The sequence below is a fragment of the Pinus tabuliformis genome, chromosome 7 (assembly GCF_031772625.1).
Source record: "Pinus tabuliformis cultivar Carrire ecotype Pingquan chromosome 7, CPIR1, whole genome shotgun sequence".
NCBI classification, from domain to species: Eukaryota; Viridiplantae; Streptophyta; class Pinopsida; order Pinales; family Pinaceae; genus Pinus; species Pinus tabuliformis.
Genome location: NC_142293.1, coordinates 1,364,891,960 through 1,364,908,830, shown reverse-complemented (window position 1 = coordinate 1,364,908,830; position 16,871 = coordinate 1,364,891,960). Strand labels below are relative to the sequence as shown.

Genomic DNA, 16,871 nt, shown 5'->3' with positions numbered 1-16,871 from the left:
TTGGTAAGTATTGAGTCGGCAAGATTAGAATGAATTGCAAAATAAGGAGAATTGCTAGGAAGGAAATGCAATGGCCCCAAATAAAGAAAAGGGATCTAGATAGATTTTGAATTTATTGTACCTGATGGATGTAGGGAACTCAAGTTTGTTGTGAGTTGCAGACTCGTCATATTGAATGGTGGAATGATTGAGAAATTCGTCTAATTTATAACCACCTCGTGACCAGATAGGTCAAGTCTAATTGAAATAAGATGACCAAAGAATTTTGATTCATTGGAATGATTGTTAATTTTAATCTCAATATCTAACGATTTTATTTGAAGTGGAACAGTGGGATAAACAAGAATAAATGCAGGCTAGATTGTATGAGCAATCGAGCAGAACTATGAAAGGAATATGAATATATATATATATATATATATATATATATATATATATCTATATATATATATATATATATATATATATATATATATATATATATATATATATCAAATGATATAACTCCAAACTACAAAGGGAATTTTTTTAACTTGCCCATTGTTGGTTTGATGTTTCTTTTGAAAGTTTAAGAAAATAACATAAGTTGGAAAATGAAAACATAAGAATATATATATACACGATAATGGGTGTGTATATTAAATACTCGAAAGAGTTTTATGTCCTAAGGTGACCTAAAGGATTAATAGTGGATATAGGTATAACAATAAGGATTAGAAACATGGGAATGGATGAGTAAGGAAATGAAGGAAATGTGGCATATGGCTTTAAGAAAATTTAAAGCCATAAAAATAAAAAATACTAGGAACCTATTAGCAGAAACATTACCTATTCTTGTTGACATGGGAAGGGGTTGTATGCCACCAATTAAAGTTACCCTATATAAGTACCTCAAGGAACTTTAATATGATTTTTATAAATACAAGTGAAGTTTAGTCACATGATTGATTAGAAGGAACATATGTTTACAAAATTAATATGTCAAGGAAACCATGCTAACGTAACATGTTGAGGCGATGATAGACACAAGAGATGCAAAAGGGGAAGGACCTCATAGTTGGGGCACATGTGACCCCAAACACCTTAATTAGTAATTTATGGTATAGCAAGGGACCTAAACTCAAGAAGGGAGTTGTGAGAAATCATAGGTAAATTTTGTCAAGGTAGTACAAGTGGCAAGGTTTGATGATGTAATCTATTATCTATTGTTTCTTTTGGTATTACCTTTTGCTTTTAAGCCTTGATGGTTTGTTGGGAAAGAACCAAAGGAAAGAAATTAAATAAATAAAAACCAATTGAATTATAAAATCTTGATTAATACTTATACATGAAAATACCAACAAATAAGTAATGTGGACAAGACTAGGTCAACTTGAACAAAGGAAAAAGATAATAGATGTCGTGAAAATGGTAATTTAAAGCAATAATCCTAGAAATTTGGTAATGTGTTTTTGTGTCATATTTGATATCATGGAATTATCAAGGTGTCTAAAGAACATATCATTAGTTGCAAGCCATAATTGGGACAAGGTAAGGAAATATGATATGGCACAAAGTATGAATCTCAAAATAATCATATCGCATTGATTTAAGCTACAATTTCAATAAATTTTACAACACTAGAAAACTCTCAATGTGTAGCAAAATATGGATATATAAGAAAATAGTTCTAAGTTGAATAATTTTGTTTTTTGGCAATTTGTTACCTTGTATCTTCAATGAATCATTAGGGCACTGGGTATCCTATTATAATTGGTATGTTGGCCTAATTTTCATGTATTAGTTTTTGAGAAACTTTACTACTATAGAAGAACACTCTTTATTTTCCCATTTCAGCTATATATCCCTTGCATCACCCATGCGTAAGTTATCCCTTTTAGTGTACCCCTACACTAGTATTAATCCTCATTTAATTTTCTTACCTATTCACATGTTTGTATTATATCCTACGATGGTTTAATCCTCACCCAAGTTCCTTGGCCTTTAACTCCAATCCATGCCCCACAAATCATATTCTATCCATGGCTCTCTCCCACCTTACACCTCCATCCACACAACATTTCCTCCTACCCTATGTCTACCTCCAATTATCATATTCATGACCAAACTCATGTATATAGCCACCATTCCATACACCACATGTACACACTCGTAAAAGTGACTCTTTATCCCCGTTACAAGCATTGACCATGAAAAGGTAACTAGCATACAAGAACATGATAAACAACATGGAAAACAAGAGGCTTCCTAAGTTTACCTTAAACTATAGTCAAAATCACTTGCGACTCAATTAGGGATACATAAAGATTTCAAGTCTTGGTTAAATTATTGGGGGGAAAATAAGAGGTCATTGTATAAAATACTATTGATATTGAAATTATTATTACATATAAATTTAAGAAAGAAAAAATGTTCCATAAATAATTAGATGATAAAAGAGACTAAGATATCATAAGGACGTGATCAAACCTAATGTAGATGATCAAAAGTATCTCTCTCTTGTGACTCAATTGAAAAAAAATAAGAACAAAGTCTCATAATTTCCACAATGAAATGGCGCATTAGATAGTTCTCAAAACAACAAGGATCAAAAGGATTTTCCATCTTTGTTACATTAATAACATTTGAGATAAAATGAATCTTCTCTTATAATGTCACGTGGATCACAATTTAAAAATATTTGTTACAAAACTAACCTTCCTAACTTTTTAACTCATTAAAGCATTGGTGATATAGCAATACTTGTCTTATATATTTTTGGGAACAAATATAAAATTATAAAGAAAAAAATTATTTTCATATTTTTCTTAAGGTTTGATAGGGAAAATTTGGTCTCAGTGTCTAAATGTTAACAATTATATATATGTGGGTGGGGGGGGGGGGGGGCGGGCGCGGGGGGCGGGGGAAGGGTATTTTTTCCTCCAAGGCAACCCAGCCTTTCTAATAACATGTCTTCCTCATATATAAGCTATAATTGCAACTTAAAAGAGCCAAGAACACTGAGATAAATTCTACAACATCAATACAACAATATGAAATAACGACTTTTCCTAAAATTTAAGGAATGTTTTTATGTGAGAAGCACCCATACTTTACCTTTAAAACCAATGTTCGAACTATGCCTAATGGAAGGTCTCCATTGTTGAATTTCACCAATATAAAAAACACCTGCTTGAGCTACAAGATAATAGGCTTATAGAAACCAACCAATTTCACTAAGGTATTTCATATTTTGTTTTTTCCTCCACTATTTGTTTATGTACTCCTCAATTAAGCACCTTCCCACAACTTTTCCAAATCCAAATATCACTCAGTTTGATGTTGATTTTTGCTAAGCAAAATATATGGAGCATCAATGTATATTATATCTTCATAAGTACATTTAAGCTCATATTTATGGCTTTCACACATATTGGAGTAGTAACCTAAGTTTCAATACCAGGGGTATTTTACCTAAATCAAGCCTAGTTTGAGGGTATGCTTTTTCAAATGTTGGAAAAGCTCTTTAAGAAATCACTGGAGTCAATTTAAAGTCTAAAATGTATTCAATTGGTAGAAATTTCATTCCTCTAGAAAACAAATTATATAGAGCACCAATTTACCTCGAAAGTAAAGCCAATATTTACCTAACTTTGTTCCTCATTCCCATATAATCCAACTACTATAATCGTGGAATTAGACCATAAATTTCACTTTAATATGAAACAAAAAGCGGATGACTTTCAAAATGAAATAAATTAAATGGATGAACTATGACATAGTGATGGATGATGTGGTACATTTTTTTTTTTTTTTAATAATTCTGGTATCAAACGTATATTTCTCTCAAGATTGAATTTGCTTTTAAGAATTAAGTATGCATTATTATATTTTTCCTTTTTTATTTTATTTCAAGGAAAATAGCCAAAATAAAATCGTAACAAATATATTTATGGCTGGTTTAAAAGTGATGAATTTATTCTAACCCAAGGTCTCCTTTTGACCTTGTTGTTTGGACCTCATAACTTCCCTTTCACTTATAAATTGGAGGAAGGTATTTGTAATTATTTAGGACTCGTTGAATTAAACTAGAGTTTTTACTAGGTTAAACTCATTTTTTAAGTGATTGTTGTTCACTTGCCTTCATTTTTTTAATTTGATGCTTGATCCTTTATAGTTGAGCGGTATTAGTAGTATATCATTATGCTAGATATGTCCCAGATAGATTTGTTAGGTATGTGTTTACTTATTTTTCTTTAAATTTACCATATTCATTTACATTTATTAATATATTATTAATAGCCAATGTTTATATATTGTATGATATATGGTGTAGGGTTTTTGGTGAATAAGTTCTTATCTTACTTGTTTGGAATACAAGAGGTATAGTTGGTCATTAGAACAACCTAGTGTCCCCTTGTATTATTAGCATAATTGGTTAATCACTTTGCCCCTTTTCTTATCTTCCTTTGGCTACGTTCTTGTCTTTTTTATTGATGCATAGAGCAAGTGAATTCACCATTTTTCTAGTCAAATTGTCCTTTTTAGGATAAACATGTTGTTTATTATTTTTGTATATTTTACATTTAATTTTTGTTGAAATTTATGATACATATGCATTAATTTATTTATTTTGAACATTTCTAGCAACTTATTGATTATCTTTTTTACATTTCATAATTGATAGAGGATGGATTAATGGTTGATTTGAGACAAAGGAATAATAGGGTAGCAAGGAAAAAACTTATAACAACAATGTAAAAGAAACATTTCTTATAATGTTTTACTTGACTTCTGTATTTATCAAGATTTGATAAGTAGTTAAATTCATCATTGTTGCATTCACACACACTTATAAGTGCATTTAATCTTTTTATTGATACTTTTCAACGTACTAACCTAGGAACCAATTGAAATATTCTCCACACATAATGTCTATGTAGCCCACAATCAAACTTAATCTCATCCCTTGAGGATTTGTTGATTACTTTCCCTTATTTTTCATTAGAAAAACCATATATGCCATGATAATCTAATTGGAGTAATACTTGTCTAACTTAAATATGAATGATGGTTTGGTTTCCTCACCATCATACCTATTGTTTTCTTCAGGAAGGCTTAACTTGCTCAAATCGATCTACATTATTTTTTTGAAGTTAAGGTCTCCAAGTCAACCTTTCCCACATCATGCATCATCTAAATACATACAAAACATTCATGGTCATGAGTTTTAAGCTTGGACTTAGTATGGAAATACATCCTTATGCTATATAGAGAAAAGAGGAGTCAATGTTGTTTCCTTAACTAAAACCCATAGAGGCTAAATTCGTTTTGTTATAAGTTTCCCTCACACTTGTTGTCTAATATTACAAAAAGTATAAAGTGTTTTGAGTATTGACTATGAAAACATAATATCATGGTGTAGCACATGCCATAATAGAGGACATATCAATTTTACAAGACATTGATGGAATTCGATTTTCAATCCACACATTGGTTGTGGTGTATTTTTAAAGTTTAAGTCTGGTATATGCCACATAAAATCCAATTACACATTGAAACATGAAGCATGTAGAGCTTCATTTTCACTGTTCAATATAGTTAATACAAGAATATGTTATGTAACTTGTTTATTATAGGAAAAATCACTAGCTAGTTGATATGTTAATCAATATTCTCATAGAAGATAAGTTTGTGAAAATTTGAGATATGATAAAGATTCATAAGGTTGTAATTATGTAGCTTATGCAATTTCACTGTTGAATCTCTAAAGCACTGTGTTGTTGAGACCAAGTATTAGGGCCACTAGGAGCTAATACCAGCAATAGTCATAGGTTCATCACACCTCTAGATATTATAGGGATATTAAATTGATAGGAAATAGTAAATGAGGAAGTTGAGGTCTATCAAATAGAGGACTATGAAAATGATCAAACAAACTTTTGACTAGTTGACAATTAGAGTAATATAGTCAATTAGTGTGTAGAACAAGGGAAAAACTAAGGAGTTCATTATTTACCTTCTATTATGAACTTTGTGCCTTAAAAATGATAAGTAAATGAATAAAATTCACTCCATGGGTGGAACCTCCTTTTACAATTAATACACTACAGGAAAACATATGGTGATCTTAAGTCTAGATTTCCTTGGCATGTGTGTGTAAGAAAAAATATACAATTATAACGAAAGGGTACAATGAAAGGTTCTAGTCTACATACAAATATAACAATAGGAATGTAATAGCTCATTATGTAGAGTTTTAATAATGGTTTATATGGTTAACATGGGAACTATCCAGGCTAAATATGCCTCCCCCCTTAAAACAAGTTTTTACTTAATACTTGACTAATTATGGGTATTTTTGCATGAATAACTCATATTTCCATATCACCTCTTCCACTAGTAGATTCTTCCATTTGATGAGGTACTATTTATTTCTTTATTTCTTAGTTGCTTAATCTTTGTTTCAAGAATTAATTTTTTTTTGTAATATGATTTTCCCTTGTTCATTAGTCTACGACAAAGTGGTTTGCACGAGGATATTGTCATATATCATGTTCTTTAAGAAAAATTCATGGAATGTTATATGTTCATGTGAATATGGATGAAAATCTAATTGGTAAGCCATACCATCAATCCTATGCAAAACCTTGTATCGGCTATAATATAACAGTGTTAATTTATCTAGACACAACCATCGTTTTGATAACCATCATCATTAGTGAAGAGAAAGAAATTTAGCTAGGTTTAATTATGCCAACCTCTAACATTTCTTGAATTAGATGCTCAATATCACACTTTTGTGCATATGAATATGTGTAAGACACAACATTAGGTGATACACATCCATGTTATAAATGATTAGCATGGTCATGATATCGAGCAAGTGAAATACCTTTAGGAATGTCTCCAAATATCTTGTAATTATTGCTGATGACTTTCTAGAGATACAATGGCTTAGAGGATATAGATGTTCGTACATCTAATCAACACAAATTTGAAACTAGACCATGCTCTCAATTTTTTAGTACTTTTTTTCATTCTATAAGAGATTATCACTTTAGAGGGTTTCCCTTAGATACATCTAAGCTCAATTTGTTTTCCTTTTAAGGAAAATATGATGAAACATTATGGAAATTAAGGTTTCTTGTTCCCATTTATTGTAACCATTGGAGCCCGGGTATGACATTAGCACCATCCATTTCGGTTACAATCATGGGACTATCTAATAAATAATTCCCTATTTTTAGCTTAATACTATGACACTTCCTTGAAAAAATTATTTTATCTCCATTTGTAATCATAATTCACACTATGTTGTTATAAATATAAACCAATTAAGAAGTTTTGAAATTTGTAATTGTTGAAGCTATGGGCACTATTAGAATTAATCAACATTGTTACCTTTTTTCCTTTTTTTATATCCTTTTATCATGAGAGTTGGTGGATTATTGGTTCCAGCCAATGCATGACAAGATATTGTTGGAGGAGTCGCTTCTACCTCTAGATCTTATGATGTTTCCAATTCTTGATCTTCTTCCAATTTAAGATCTATGTAGAATAATTTATTTTCGTTGAATTTATTCTCTTTATTGTCCTTGCTATCACAATTGACGCATATTCATTTTTCTCTTCTTTCATCCATTTGGTGATATGTTAACCTTGTTAGCTAAGTGAGGTTATGAAATGGAGCATGATGTTCTCTATTGATGTTAGTTACCACACTTCTAGTCACCATATTTTTACTTTCAACTTTTCTTGCGAGACTGAGAGCATGCATTAGGGATTTAGATTCAAAGAGATGCACCTTATGTTGGATTCTTTCCATTAAATTTCTCATAAAGAGGTCTAATAAATTATCCCCTGGAATGTTCTTTACCCAGATATGCAACTTTTCAAATTGTTGAATTTTCTCTATAATTGGGCATTTATCCAAAGATTTATGAATTGACTAAAGATTGTTTCTCTCTTAATATTCCCATAATATTCTACCAGGTCCTTCGTAAAAATGGACCAAGGTATAATAGAATCATTTTTTCTTTTACAAATCTATTGATACCATTCAAATTGATCTTGTTCTAAATATGTGGATGTAATATTTATCTTTTATAAGGCTATCACATGGTGTAAATAAAAGTATTGCTCCATCTAGAATATCCATGTTATAAGATTGTTACCATCAAACTTCCTCCTATCGATATTTGGAATGAGTTATATCCTTGGTGTGGACATAAATCCCTAATTATGCAGGTCTTGGATTGAAAAATAATGATTATGGTTCTGTGATTCAATATTTGTACTCTCCATCAAGGTTGAAGCCTCTTTTTTCTTGTCACCTAGTATATATTGAAATGGGGTCCTCCTCAGAGTATTTTGTCTTTTATGTGTTGTTAAGATGGGCATGATAAAGTAGTGTTAGGCATAGAGTTTGGTGCAATGTTGTTTGAGCTATGACAATCTAGGGATGTTGTAGCCTTTGTGAGGAGAATTTCCTTACAGGGGGCATTCTGGTTGGGGGAATCCTTGCTTGGTCGTAAATGGAACCGTATTTACCATCAACTTTGTGTGGGTCTTAGGGTTGGGAGTTACAATTTTGTATTTTTACAGGTCCATTCTGTGTCACTTCAATTGAGGAGTTTTGTGGGGGAGACTGCACTTTCAAATTATGCATCATTAATGTGGCAGGGCCCATAGGGGCATAGGCCAATTTGGATAAAGGGAAAACCATTATAGGGATAATGTGGAGTTGAGGGAGGAGATAGACCCCAACCCAGTTCTTTCTCTTGGTAGGGTGGATCTTCCACTACCCTTCGATGCTCTTGAGAATTAGTTGTGACATGTCACTCTTCTTCTTGAACATCTAGGCCAAGTCCGCCATGATGATTAAAACATTGTGATCAACTTCATGAATGATCTGTAGTGCAACCAATGGCACATTCAAGATCAGTTGGAAACATTGCCGCAAGGTCAGAGGAGGCTCTATGAGAAAATGGATCACATGGAAGGGAGGTTGGCTTACATAAAAACTCATTTCCATTGTTTTTTGAAATCCTCATCATCTCATGGCAGTGGATCAAACAATCTGACTGTGCTTAATTCCTCAGATCCTTAATTGTTGTAGATTGTATTCTTATCCTGGGTGTATTTTGGTTCCATTGGTCCTTCCAATTCTAGTTTATGGGTTGTTACCAACATTTTGTTATCAATTCTTGTGTCTCACTTTTGACCAAAAAATCTGGTAGGAGTGAAGCCAAAAAGATTCTAAGAAGTTGGCAAATATGTTGTAATGTTTTTCAAAATTAATAGAATACTTTTGACCACCCAAAAAAAATGTTCTCTATAATTGTGATAAAATACTCCCCATATGTTATTAAGTTTCAACACCATTTTTCTACTTATTTTCATGATTTCCTAGGATCTTAATATCTATTTTATAAATCCTCTCCACGTGAATATTTTACATATTTTTTGTTGATCCTTGCACCTATGACAACTAACTTTCCAATGTGGATACCTAATACTAGATATCTTAGATTTATTCATGAGTCATCGATGACATTTATGTAGGTTTAAATGGTGAAGTAAATTTTGAAGCACTCTCAAGAGCTATGTAATCATAAATTTTGAATCACCAAAAACTATTTTTTTGATAAAATGCTATGTGAATTGTAAGTTACATACTTTTCAAAAGTCTAATATTTAGATCATAATATATCTCTAAAATTTGGTCCTTAATTTGAAATTTCAACCTATAACACTCTTATATGTCTTACTTGCAATTCCACAAGTTCAACCAAAACTTTATATGCCAAGTGAAAGTTATGGTAACATTATCAAAACTTGTTGAGCTTTGGTTTGTTCTCAACACAAACTTGCATAGTATGACACATGACCAAATTTTAAATTTGGTTATGAAATCTTTACGTGAGGTACCTCACTATGTCTCACTATATTCTTGCATATTTCATAATTTGAAACTTCTATGAGAGAATGTTACAACAAAACTTTAAAGATTATTCATTTGAAACTAGTTTCATAACTTCTCATAAACCCTAAATTCCATAGGTTATATTTTCAAATATGTAGTGAACCAAAATATAATTTTTTATTATATGTATCCGAAAATTTGTTATTATCTTGTTAAAATTCACAATATAAAGTGTCCTAGGAAACCATTTATAGCAAAAATTCCAAGTTTGTTCATTTAAAATTGATTTCAAGATAATTAAAAACACCCTAATTTCCATAAGGTGTATCTCTGAGAGTATATTGAAGAACACATGAAATTTCCCCAAAAATACTTTGTGATATCTCATCATTTTGTCTCAAAATTTCACGTCCTAAAGCATTGTCCCTAAGTTCATATGTTTTGATACTAAATGTTTGAAACTTTATCCCTAAAAATAGTGGGAATACAATGAGTACATTGAACTTTGAAGTTAAAACCTCCTATAATACATACAATGCATGCATGATGATAAGATTATATGTATAGAAAACAAAGAGTGCAATTATAATAAAAAAAAAGTACAACAAAAAATACTAGCCAATATAATAATATGACAATAAAATTATAATAACATAAAATCTAGAGCTTTAATAATTAGTAATTATAATAACATAAAATATAAGGCTTTAATAATTAGTTTTTAAGGTTAGCATAGGCTTCAATAAAGCTTAACATCCTGGACAATTTATATGGACCTCATCTCTCCCCTTTTAAAAAAGTTAGTTATATCTTGGTAATATATATGATATGCATATAAATTAATTTATTAAATAGCTAATTGCAATGTGAATATATATATATATATATATATATTAATTTATTTTTATATTTATATCTTATAATTATATATTTTACTCTATATTCTATTCATTTTTATCATTTTAACCAGCTAAAAAACAAACTTTATATTTATAATTATGTTTTATTTTTAAATTTATAAATACAAAACTAATAAAAAATATTAAATAAACTATATCTGAAAATTAATTCATAAACTTATCTTTCTTTTCTAAAATTAGAACTTTTATAAAATGTAACTATATATAAAAATGGAGATACTATTTTCCACAAGAATTCCTCTTCTGGGAAGCATGTCGATTACAATTGTGCCTGCCCGGTAGGGACTAATAAGTTATCAACAACTTAGACTACTTTCACTGAAAGAATAAGTTATCGACAACTTAGACCATCTTTATGCTTTGGGACAATTTCTTTTAGTGGGGAAATTCAACACGCATGGCTGACAATAATTGAGATTGAAAAATTAAATTGTAACGCCTCAGCTAATCCAACATTATAGGAAAACAATGATGCCAACATTGAGATGGAAAGGTTTTTCAGATTGGATACCAAGTTTATTTCTTCTAAAAGAATAGAAACATAGATATGTCTTTTAATAAAACAATAACGTTTTATAAGAAATGATAATTAAAACTATTAGGTATAATAATAAAAATCGGACTGTTCAACTTTAAGGAAAAGATGGCGTTTATTCATTATCATTTAAACTACCCTCATAAATTAAATAAAACTATCTATATTATGGAAAATTTAAAAACTAATAAAATAAAATAAAAACGCTCATATCAAAAGAGTTAATATAATATTTTAGGAATTATTATTTTGACATATATAATGTTTTTAGCTTTTGTGTTTACGAAATTAAAAATATATTCTAGGAGAGTCCATGAATCTACTTTCCTTGCACAAGCTTCATGTCAATCCGTGTACAACAAACCCTTGTAGCATACTATGTTCGATCAATTTTGGATTTTCCCATTCCCAATATCCACAAGAAAAGCATTCCTAACATTCTCCACATCCAATTCTTCTCCTCGGGGAACCATATACGTCCATCCTTCCCCCAGCGAAATAGGAATCTCATTCTGTACATCGGGCTTTATGATCATCACATCCCCACCTCTCATAACCCTAACCCAGAAAATGTCGGCAGAGAATATATACAGATGTATAAGGTCTGCATTCTTTGTATACCAAGGAGCAACCGACCTTACTCTTTTATCATGCTCAAGGAAAAAATCCAGCATAATCTCATGGTCATCCCTGTCATGTACAAGATGAGAAGTAGCAAAACATATTATGACTGCACCGCATGGCATCTCCATGTCTGATGGAATTGTGAATTCTAATCCATTCCCGTGTTTATATTTTTCCATTCGCTGAAAAGGCCTCAGTACGTGGCTCAGTCCCTCGCTCAAATTAGTGAAAACTGAATCTGCACTTATTCTGAGTTCTAGTGGAGACGGTAGTTTCTGTTTGCAAAGTATCATCAAATCTCAATATCTTATTGAAACAAACAAACTAACTATATATATCTTATTGAAACAAACTAACAAACTATATATATATATATATATAAAAGACAAATAATGGAATTTAATCAAACTTACCTGCAACCATTCAGATTGCTTATGAACGGTTTCATGGATAACAGAAATATTTAGCACCTGCAACTGCCTGAATAGATTGAGGACTTCTATACAGAATAATCTCGAACACCCACTTATGTCAAGAGTTTCCAGGCATCTTAAATCTCCCAAATCTGTCACCTTGGATAACGTTTCACAGTTTCTGAGACACAATTCAGTTAGTCTCATAGAAGTAGAAAACCCTGAAATTGTCTCCAACTCGTGGCAATATTTGAGCTCGACTACTGTCAAGGTGGTGGAACAAATTTCAACCGTGACCAAGTTTCTACAAGCGTAGAAGACCAGAGTTTGAAGTCTTGAAGAATTATGCTCTGGAATTCTGAGGCAGTTCTCGACTTTCATTTTGCAGAGTCTCACCCTTCTAAGTGCTTGTGTATTTTGGCAAAGTGAAGTAATGCAACCATCAGCTAGAGATTTACATCCTATATAGAGATAACAACTCTAGGCTTCTCAAACCATCTAAAATTCCACGATGAATCCGAAGATTGGGAGCATCATAGATATCCAAAGTTACTAGTTTTATAAGGTTTTCAAAACTGGGAGGCAGGTTTTTAAGTGCTTTACAGTCCACCAGAAATAGACTCTGGAGATTGTTGAGCTGTCCTATTGAATCAGGTAAATATGACAGTAGACGACCTTTGATTGTCAATTCTTTTAAGACTTTAAGTCGTCCAATACTTTCAGGAAGGATAAGTAGCCCAGGGGATGTAATTCCAAGATATTCTAAGTGAATTAGATCACCCAAAGAAACTGGAATTTCCGTTATCTGCGGGCATTCCAGTGTGAGAACCGTCAAACGAATAAGTTCTCCCAAGTCTTCTGGCAGTTGTTTCAATATCTTACACTGAATGTAGAGCCATTTAAGGTGCCTCTGAGAGGCAATATTACAAGGCAACACCTGTACCTTATGGCAACCTTGGAAATCCATATATTCAAGGCTTGAAGACATCGCAAGGATGTTGGACCCGATGTTCAAGTTTTTACATTTTGCAAAGCTTAGGAACTTTATCTGTAACAGTTGGTTGAATGAATCTGGTAACAGCTTTAATTTTGAGCAAGAGCTTAAATCTAAATGTTTCAAATGTTTGAGTCGTCCAAAGTTAGTAGGCAATGATAAAAGCCTTGTACAGTGAGTCATATCTAGATGTTCCAGGAAATACAGATCAGAAAATTCTTGAGGAAGAGTAGTAAGAACTCTACAACGTTTAAGAATTACTTTCTGCAGAACCCTCATCTCGCTTATGTATTTTGGAACCCGTTGAAGCTGGTTGCAATCTGTTAAGTTGAGCTCTAGCAGGTTGAGAGGAAGCTGCATTACAATCATGAGACTTTTTAACTGTTCAAACACAAAACAAAAGAGCGATGAGAATGGATAACTGTAAAAAGTAATCTATACTAGAATAGTTTTTACCAGGATTTATACCTGAGAGTAATCCTCGTCCCACAAAGTGATCAGTCTTCCTCTAGCAAGGTCCAGAACCGCTAATCTTCCAAGTGGAATATTTGAAGGTAGACATTGATAAGGGAAGTCCCACCAACGAAGCCACAGAAGATTTTCAGGTAATTTACTGAAATCACCGGCAAAAGAACTGCCTTCCAGTACAAGTAATTTCAAATTATTCATATGAGATAAAGATTCTGCCGGCCAAGTGGTTAGAGCTCCCGATTCATTGTTATTAGATAAATTGGAAGACCCTGAAGCAAAACTGAGGCCTCTCACAGCTTCGGTTCCCTGTTTGTGCACACCAGTTATCAGTATATAACAATTCTAATCTGGAGTTGACGTAGATATAGATTAGATAAAAATGCTTGAATGGCCCCTCAAAACAATTTGGACAGATGTTCTGTGAATCGCTAGAAATGGGAGAATACTGCTTGGCATAATCACTAAAATTTTGGGTTTTAGATATATTCTGCAATTTCTGTTACTTCTGTTAGTTAAATATAATTTGTCCTATTGAATTTCTTCTCTTGAAGTTCTCCATGCGTAGCGGGGACTCGTTATTTCGTTGAAATTAATAATCTTGATTAACTCTCTATGAAATTAATGACCTGCACTCACTTCTCCCACAGCTAACCAGCCTCTCTTGACTTTCCCTCATCTACCATGGAAACTTGTGGAGCTTCTCGATCAGGAAAGCTGAGCCCATCAAAGCTATTTTAGCAAATTATATAAATAATTTAGTAAATATGATCATAATTGGTTAGATAATTAGTAGCTTCGTTTGTTATAAATAATAGAATTGTATTCATCCTTGCATGTCGAAGTAGACGGTATTAGCGGAGAGGAGAAAGAAAACGCAGGAATGCTGATTATAATAAAAATATGTAGACGATATAAATCTTTGTTACTTGCACCAGTAATTTCAAAATATATTGTATTTTTTATTTTTTTTTATGAATTTTATTTTTTCTTCCTTTGTATTGATATTAGAGTAGAATTCGGGAGGATTTTGGTGTTTTCTTTTAAGTTTTTAAAGCTGGTTGGTAATAAGTATGACAGCTCAATGACCAGAATTATAATATTTTATGTGGATTTATTTTAGAGCTGGTTTAAAATGGCTTTCTTAATTTTATAGATTAGATTACATTTAACACACTTAGTTAAGTTGAATAGATTAGATTGCACTTAGTGAAATTGAAAAGAACTTATTAAAGCAAAATAAGAAGTACACTAAAGCTCTTTACTTTATATGAAGAATGATAGAAGACTCCATTTTCCCGAGAATAACACCAACTACAACATCTAAGTAAAGATGGGACACTTTGCAAGAACAAATAGAAAGTATGTAACAACCTAAATTTTTAGGTTACATTATTAAGAAGTGATGTTAAAAATATGTAAATGAAAGAGTTTTCCTTAGACAATTATTTTTTTACTAATACCATGAACTTAATTAATCAAAGTAGAACTACTGGAGGCACTTCTTCTTATTCGCATTTCTTTTTTTTTTGATCTCATTGTTTTAGCAATATAAGGGATAAGAGGATTTAATTGGAATGTTTCTTGAAGAGTTTATAGGTTTTTTAACAAATCTAGGAACAAAGAATGAATAGATGAGTGATAGATTTTTATAAACAAACTTTTAGATCTTGTAATCAAAGATAGAGGTAAATCATTTAGTAATAGAAGTGTTTCTTACCAAAGGTAGTGGAAGTGGGAACTTTAGTAGCAATAGAGGTGCTGGTTTTAATGATGAAGTAGTTTTTCAAAAGAGCATAAAAGAGGTAGAGATAAAATTAAAGAAAAAATAGAAAATAGCAAGTAAAAGATCCATCTTTATATACAACATGCAATGAGATATTAAACTAATATCTCTTGTTTAAAACATATTCTTATTAATATTATATAATTAGTCTAAATGATTAACAATGTTTTATTCTTGATAGAAATGACACTAATAATTCAATTGCAATAATTAAGATGACAAACATAAGAAAATTTCTTTTAATCATACAAATGAATATTAAATTGCTTTTGAAACTAATTTGAAAATTTAGGTTGTGGAATGTAAGATATGGTCGCTTCTGCTTTAATAAGTAAGATACGGTCACTTTTGCAATAAGTTAATTGTAAGTTAAATTTGTTATAAACGAAGCAAATAGTAAAACTACCAATTTTATTTGAATAATTGATCCAGGTGGATCTCTAGACACCAGTGGCATGGAAAAGGATGAAATTGGAAAGGAAATGAGCTTAATATCAGATCGAAGTGCTCATCGCCCTGATTCTAACGGTGTGAACATCACTCCAATTCGAGTCCGGATGTAGAAGATAGAGGCCATCAAAGTTGGGTTGACTTTTGATGACTAGGCAGGATTAATGAAGGCATAATTTGAACTTCTCCAGCGGACGGAAAAAAGACTCCTTCCGTCCAAAATCGAATCTCCAAAAATGCATAATTTGTTTTTATTAACAAAAAAAATATAGAAAAAAAGGGGATGGTAGGCCACCAACCCCACCACCCCAACTCATAACCGCATATAAAAAAAAAAAAAAATCATATGTGGTGGAGGGGCAGGCCATGACCCTCGGCCCCTCCCACGGAGCCACAACCCACACCATGAAACAAAACAACGGAGTTGGGTGGGCCAGCCCTTGGGGCATGGACCCAACCCACAACATACACTAGCATTTAAAGGACGACTGATGGAGGTGGGTATAGTGGGCAGGCCACCCAAGGCAGGCCTAGCCCAACCAAACTTTCATTTTTAAAAATTTTTGGTTTGTGAAAGTTAAAAAAAAAGGAAATTGTTATATGTAAAAGGAGGAGGCGTGGTTTGACCGCCCAACCTCCTCTATATTAACTAGACCTTCCACCAACTGCCCTACAACAGTTTCGTTGAAAAATCTGCAACCCATTTTATACTTAAACTCAGTTTGTCAGTGTGCCCAGGCAGAGGAGGCAGTGCACACAGTTCGAGGCAAAATT

The 16,871-nt window shown here is 32.0% G+C and overlaps 1 protein-coding gene across 1 annotated transcript in view; it reads right to left on the bottom strand.

Annotated features, from left to right (window-relative positions):
* Positions 1-11,621: 11,621 nt before the first annotated feature.
* Positions 11,622-16,871, bottom strand: part of LOC149252669 (uncharacterized) — a 41,960-nt gene continuing 36,710 nt past the window's right edge. Inside the window, 4 exon segments of the mRNA XM_089454230.1 lie at positions 11,622-12,261; positions 12,400-12,861; positions 12,863-13,747; positions 13,862-14,170. Of these exon segments, the coding sequence (XP_089310356.1) occupies positions 11,749-12,261; positions 12,400-12,861; positions 12,863-13,747; positions 13,862-14,170 (2,169 nt within the window). The 3' untranslated portion in view covers positions 11,622-11,748.